Source organism: Salmo salar, chromosome ssa20 (genome assembly GCF_905237065.1).
Source record: "Salmo salar chromosome ssa20, Ssal_v3.1, whole genome shotgun sequence".
NCBI classification, from domain to species: domain Eukaryota; kingdom Metazoa; phylum Chordata; class Actinopteri; order Salmoniformes; family Salmonidae; genus Salmo; species Salmo salar.
The window spans coordinates 93532901-93540419 of record NC_059461.1 but is presented as its reverse complement, the minus strand read 5'-3'; the positions used below and the strand labels follow the sequence as shown (position 1 = coordinate 93540419).

At 40.5% G+C, this 7519-nt stretch overlaps 1 protein-coding gene across 10 annotated transcripts in view; it reads right to left on the bottom strand.

Moving 5' to 3' along the window:
* The window catches only part of tenm4 (teneurin transmembrane protein 4), a 649554-nt gene that overhangs the window by 411413 nt on the left and 230622 nt on the right, over window positions 1-7519 (bottom strand). For 9 of the 10 annotated variants that reach the window (XM_045704148.1, XM_045704149.1, XM_045704150.1 and 6 more), the window contains exon 4: window positions 2997-3254. The exons of the other annotated variant lie outside the window; for it this stretch is intronic. In XM_045704148.1, coding sequence (XP_045560104.1) covers window positions 2997-3254 — 258 coding nt within the window. The remainder of the gene's footprint in view (window positions 1-2996; window positions 3255-7519) is intronic. 10 annotated transcript variants of the gene reach the window in all.

Below are 7519 nucleotides of genomic sequence, written 5' to 3'. Positions count from 1 at the left end.
AATAGCTAAGCACAGCTAAACCACAGCTAAACCACAGCTAAACACAGCTAAACCACAGCTAAACGTAGCTAAGCACAGATAACCATAGCTAAGCACAGCTAAATACAGCTAAACACAGTTAAGCACAGCTAAACCACAGCTAAACCACAGCTAAACCACAGTTAAACATAGCTAAACACAGATAACCATAGCTAAGCACAGCTAAACACAGTTAAGCACAGCTAAGCACAGCTAAACCACAGCTAAACCACAGCTAAACCACAGTTAAACATAGCTAAACACAGATAACCATAGCTAAGCACAGCTAAACACAGTTAAGCACAGCTAAACACAGCTAATCCACAGCTAAACACAACTAAACACAGCTAAACCACAGCTAAATACAGCTAAACATAGCTAAACCACAGCTAAACACAGCTAAACATAGCTAAACACAGATAACCATAGCTAAGCACAACTAAACACAGCTAAACCACAGCTAAATACAGCTAAACATAGCTAAACCACAGCTAAACACAGCTAAACCACAGCTAAACATAGCTAAACCACAGCTAAACACAGCTAAGCACAACTAAACACAGCTAAACCACAGCTAAATACAGCTAAACACAGCTAAGCACAACTAAACACAGCTAAACCACAGCTAAATACAGCTAAACACAGCTAAACCACAGCTAAACATAGCTAAACCACAGCTAAACACAGCTAAACCACAGCTAAACACAACTAAACCACAGCTAAACATAGCTAAACACAGAATCCAGATTTCTGGATTGGGCTGCGCTCAGAGTATCCTGCCTTTGGCAAATCGGCTGTTAAGACCCTGATGCCCTTTGCAACCACGTACCTATGTGAGAGTGGTTTCTCGGCCCTCACTAGCATGAAAACTAAATACAGGCACAGACTGAGTGTGGAAAATGATTTAAGACTGAGACTCTCTCCAATACAACCCAACATTGCAGAGTTATGTGCATCCTTTCAAGCACATCCTTCTCATTAACCTGTGGTGAGTTATTCACAATTTTCGACTATTATTTGTGCCCTGGTCCTATAAGAGATCTTTGTCACTTCCCACAAGCCGAGTTGTGACAAAAACTAAATATATCGTCAATATTTGAGAGTGTGCTGACCCTGGTGCTAGAGGGGGTACAGCTAGGGGTTTGAAGGGGTAAGGGACTATGAAAAGTTTGGGAACCACTGCTCTAATGATTATTGCCATCTATTTACCGCCACAAACCCATGCTGGCACTAAGACCGCACTCAACCAGCTGTCTTCCTCCATAAACAAACAGGAAAACGCTCATCCAGAAGCGGCGCTCCTAGTGGCCGGGGACTTTAATGCAGGGAAACTTAAACCCGTTTTACCTCATTTCTACCAGCATGTTACATTTGGGGGAAAACTCTTTCTTGAATTGCATTGTTGGTTAAGGGCTAGTAAGTAAGCATTGCACGGTAAGGTCTACACCTGTTGTATTCGGCGCATGTGACAAATAAACTTTGATTTGATCAAAACAAGTTCATAAATGTTTCCATACAATACAATGTGCTTCCTGATAACGGAACATTTAGAAACACATACCAGACAAGGTTAATTTTACAAGTGTTAGCTATTTCACAGTTCTTACACCTGTCAGTCAGGTAGTTCAAGGGGAACCCATGGAGGAAACGCTCCATTCCTGCCGGCTACACACACACAGCACTAAAGCCTAAACCCATACAGGGAACTCCGCACTTCTGATGCACTAAAACCTAAATCGCTCCTGTGTTTGACTGCGTGCTCCACAGGCAAGCCCACACTCACAACTGAGTCTTCTAGGGCTATCTCCTCAAAGTTAATAACTAGGGATATCTCCTCAAAGTTAATAACTAGGGCTATCTCCTCAAAGTTAATAACTAGGGATATCTCCTCAAAGTTAATAACTAGGGATATCTCCTCATAGTTAACAACTAGGGATATCTCCTCAAAGTTAATAACTAGGAATATCTCCTCCCAGTTAATAACTAGGGATATCTCCTCAAAGTTAATAACTAGGGCTATCTCCTCAAAGTTAATAACTAGGGATATCTCCTCAAAGTTAATAACTAGGAATATCTCCTCAAAGTTAATAACTAGGGATATCTCCTCAAAGTTAATAACTAGGGCTATGTCCTCAAAGTTAATAACTAGGGATATCTCCTCAAAGTAAAAAAAATAATTATACTTGGAGTCAAAGTATCAATAGAACACAGTACAAAATAATTTTGTGATCTCTAACTGTATTGATTGTTTCCCCTATCATTATTCCTAACTCTCCTCTGACTCATTAACAAAACGGGCCAGGGTCTTGTCTATGGCTATCTCTATAACACAACACCACCCACAGTGCTGACTAGCTACTACTACCCCCTCAGACCATCCAGAAAGCAGCAGCGTGGAAGACAGGTCACTTACCCACCACCTAGTGGTCCAGTGGCCCTTTCCCTGTCTCTCTCTTTCTCTTTATCTCTCGCTCTCTCTCAATTCAATTTAAGGGCTTTATTGGCACGGGAAACATATGTTAACGTTGCCAAAGCAAGTGATGGAAATGGATAAACAAAAGTGAAATAAACAATAAAAAGTGAACAGTAAATATTTCACTCACACAAGTTCGAAAGGAATAGAGACATTTCAAATGTCATATTATGTCTATTTACAGTGATGTAACGATGTGCAAATAGTTAAAGTACAAAAAGGGAAAATAAATAAACATAAATATAGGTTGAATTTACAATGGTGTTTGTTCTTCACTGGTTGCCCTTTTCCTGTGGTAACAGGTCACACATCTTGCTGCTGTGATGGCACACCGTGGCATTTCACCCAATAGATATGGGAGCTCTCTCTCTTTCTCTCTCTCCCCCTCTCTCTCTGTCTCTCTCGCTCTCTCTCTCTCTCTCTCTCTCTCTCCCTCCCCCACCCCTCTCTCTCTCTCCACTAGCCTGTAGAAAGCAGTAGTAGTGAGGAAGACCATTAAACTCACCATCTAGCGTCCCAGTAGTAGCAGCAGTAACAGCAGCAGCATAGATGTTTCCTGAGCCAGTTCTAACTAAGAATGAATTAGGGCCAAACTCTTCTTCAGAGTCAGAGTCCTGAGCTCGCAGTGGGGCGGGCTGAGCTGCACAGTTACCTAGAAACCTTCCCTGGCTCTCATTGGCTGCTGACAAAGAAGGGGGAGGGTATGGGAGCTGCTCGTGCTGGACAGGGGAAGAGGAGGCGGAGGAACAATGCAGAGGAAGACCTGTAAGGACCACAAGACAAGACAGACAGACAGACAGAGACACATGGAGGGCCAATGAAACACAAATGAAACAACACAACACCACTTTTTTTGTTATGTCGTTATGTGTTCTGTTATGTTGTTGCTTGCCTGCTTCTCTGTTGGGGTTGGGGTGTTGTATTGTGTTGTGTTGTGATTGAGGAACTCCATGAGGACCAAATGAAACACCACAGGCCCCCAGAGGAGCAGGCTACAATGACGGAAGAGAACACACAACATGATGTAAGATGTTTAACTGTGAGATCAGGTTCCAAGACAAATTACCAGGGAACATGTCGGGAACAAATCAATCTGTCTTTCTTCTAGTTGTATTTATCTTGTAAATCCCCAGCTGATAAATGCTATTCGAACATCTACAGTAAGTTAAAACAGAATACATTTATTTTCATATGGTGAAAAGAAATGCCAATAGACTGGGGAGAATTTTTTCTCTTATGTTAAAACATTCGACAGATGATCTTTGTGAATTTTTAATCAGGCTGTATAAGAAAAACACAATGTTAAGTCATGACTGTACAGAAACTAAAAAAGAGAAACTGATTATTATGTGGAAGGAAAAAAAAACAGCCAATTAATATGAAATGACAAAAAACAGCAACAACAAAGTCCCAATAAGGATAATAGATAATGATTCATGTGAATGATCGTTCAGGCTAATGAGAAGTCAGTGCACTCAGGCTATCCGGAAGGCCAAAGCTAGTTACTTTAAGGAGCAGTTCTCTCTCTGTGGGTCCTTACCCCAAGACGTTCTGCAAAACGGTTAAATACCTGGAGAATAAACCCTCCTCCTCACAGCTGCCCGTGTCCCTTAATGTTGATGATGTGGTTGTTGCTGACAAGAAGCACATGGCTGAGCTCTTTAATCACCGCTTCATTAAGTCAGGATTCCTATTTGACTCAGCCATGCCTCCTTGCCCGTCCAATATTTCCTAACCTCCCACCCCTTCTAATGTGACTATCTCCGATGCTCCTCCCTGTTTTTCCCCACTGCCCCGCTACAAAGTTTCTCCCTGCAGGCGGTCACTGAGTCTGAGGTGCTAAAGGAGCTCCTTAAACTTGAACCCCCCCCAAAAAAAACATCTGGGTCAGACGGTTTAGACCCTTTCTTCTTTAAGGTTTCTGCCCTTATCATCGCCAAGCCCTATTCTCTGACCTTTTCAACCTGTCTCTCCTGTCTGGGGAGGTTCCCATTGCTTGGTAGGCAGCCACGGTTCATCCTTTATTTAAAGGGGGGAGATCAAGCTGATCCTAACTGTTATAGGACTATTTCTATTTGGTCCTGTTTATCAAAAGTGTTGGGAAAACTTCTCAATAATCAATTGACTGTCTTTCTTGATGTCTATAGTATTCTCTCTGGTCTGCAATCTGGTTTCCACTCAGGTTATGGATGTGTCACTGCAACCTTAAATGTCCTCAATGATGTCACCATTGCCCTTGATTCTAAGCAATGTTGTGCTGCTGTTTTTATTGAATTGTTCAAAGCTTTTGATACGGTAGACCATTCCATTATTGTGGGCCGGCTATGGAGTATTGGTGTCACTGAAGGGTCTTTTGCCTGGTTTTCTAACTACCTCTCTCAAAGAGTGCAGTGTATAAAGTCAGAAAATATGCTGTCTCAGCCACTGCCTGTCACCAAGGGAGTGTACCCCAAGGCTTGACCCTAGGTCCCATGCTCTTCTCAATTTGCATTAACAACATAGCTCAGGCAGTAGGAAGCTCTCTCATCCATTTAAATGCAGATGATACAGTCTTAAACTCAGCTAGCCCCTCCCTGGATTTTGTGTTAAACGCTCTACAACAAAGCATTCTTAGTGTCAAACAAGCTTTCTCTGCCCACAACCTTGTTCTGAACAGCTCCAAAACAAAGGTAATGCGGTTTGGTAAGAAGAATGCCCCTCTCCCCACAGGTGTGATTACTACCTCTGAGGGTTTAGAGGTTGAGGTAGTCACCTCATACAAGTACTTGGGAGTATGGCTAGACGGTACACTGTCCTTCTCTCAGCACATATCAAAGCTGCAGGCTAAGGTTAAATCTAGACTTGGTTTCCTCTATCGTAATCGCTCCTCTTTCACCCCAGCTGCCAAACTAACCCTGATTCAGATGACCATCCTACCCATGCTAGATTACAGAGACGTTATTTATAGATCGGCAGGTAAGGGTGCTCTCGAGCGGCTAGATGTTCTTTACCATTCGGCCATCAATGCTCCTTATAGGACACATCACTGCACTCTATACTCCTCTGTAAACATCTCTGTAAACCCATCACAAGACCCACTGGTTGATGCTTATTTATAAAACCGTCTTAGGCCTCACTCCCCCCTGTCTGAGATATCTACTGCAGCCCTCATCCTCCACATACAACACCCTTTCTGCCAGTCACATTCTGTTAAAGGTCTCCAAAGCACACACATCCCTGGGTCGCTCCTCTTTTCAGACTGCAACAAACACTCAAACTGGACAGTTTTATCTCAATCTTTTCATTCAAAGACTCAATTATGGAGACACTTACTGAAAGTCGTGGCTGCTTTGTGTGATGTATTGTTGCCTCTACCTTCTTGCACTTTGGGCTATTGTCTGTGCCCAATAATGTTTGTACCATGTTTTGTGCTGCTACCATGTGGTGTTGCTATCATGCTGTGTTGTCATGTTTTGCTGTTATGTTGTTGTCTTAGGTCTCTCTTTATGTAGTGTTGTATTGTCTCTCTTGTTGTGATGTGTGTTTTGTCCTATATTTATATTGTACTTATTTTTTATGTTTAATCCCAGGCCCCTGTCCCCGCAGGAGGCCTTTTGGTAGGCCGTCATTGTAAATAAGAATTTGTTTGTAACTGACCTTCCTATTTAAATAAAGGTTAAATAAAATGAAATACAAATCTGAAGCAGATAGAACAATAGACACTGATTCATGTAAATGATATGCAGCAGATAGAACAATAGACACTGATTCATGTAAATGATATGCAGCAGATAGAACAATAGACACTGATTCATGTAAATGATATGCAGCAGATAGAACAATAGACACTGATTCATGTAAATGATATGCAGCAGATAGAACAATAAATACTGATTCATGTAAATGTTTGCAGCAGATAGAACAATAGACACTGATTCTTGTAAATGATATGCAGCAGATAGAACAATAGACACTGATTCATGTAAATGATATGCAGCAGATAGAACAATAAATACTGATTCATGTAAATAATATGCAGCAGATAGAACAATAGACACTGATTCTTGTAAATGATATGCAGCAGATAGAACAATAGACACTGATTCATGTAAATGATATGCAGCAGATAGAACAATAGACACTGATTCATTTAAATGATATGCAGCAGATAGAACAATAAATACTGATTCATGTAAATAATATGCAGCAGATAGAACAATAAATACTGATTCATGTAAATGATATGCAGCAGATAGAACAATAGACACTGATTCATGTAAATGATATGCAGCAGATAGAACAATAGACACTGATTCATGTAAATGATATGCAGCAGATAGAACAATAAATACTGATTCATGTAAATGATATGCAGCAGATAGAACAATAAATACTGATTCATTTAAATGATATGCAGCAGATAGAACAATAAATACTGATTCATGTAAATGATATGCAGCAGATAGAACAATAAATACTGATTCATGTAAATGATATGCAGCAGATAGAACAATAAATACTGATTCATGTAAATGATATGCAGCAGATAGAACAATAAATACTGATTCATGTAAATGATATGCAGCAGATAGAACAATAAATACTGATTCATGTAAATGATATGCAGCAGATAGAACAATAAATACTGATTCATGTAAATGATATGCAGCAGATAGAACAATAAATACTGATTCATGTAAATGATATGCAGCAGATAGAACAATAAACAAAAAAAATCTAACTAAAGAATTTACAACAATGTAAAATGAATACAAGATAAAATGAAAGTGTTATATATTAATAAAAACATCTAAGTCCAAGCCCTGAGACTTGAAGACGTATCTAATGTATGGCTTTTTACAGACACTATAATTAGTCTTCTCTGCAACAGAGATATGATAAGAGTTTACAATGAGCTGATTCCTAGCTTCCTTGCCTCTCTCCCTCTCTCCCTCCTTCCCTCTCTCTGTCCTCTGCCTTGTTCACCATCTCTCGCTGTCCCTCAGTGGTGTAAAGTGGGACTCTAACGCGGACACTTATAAGAAATCC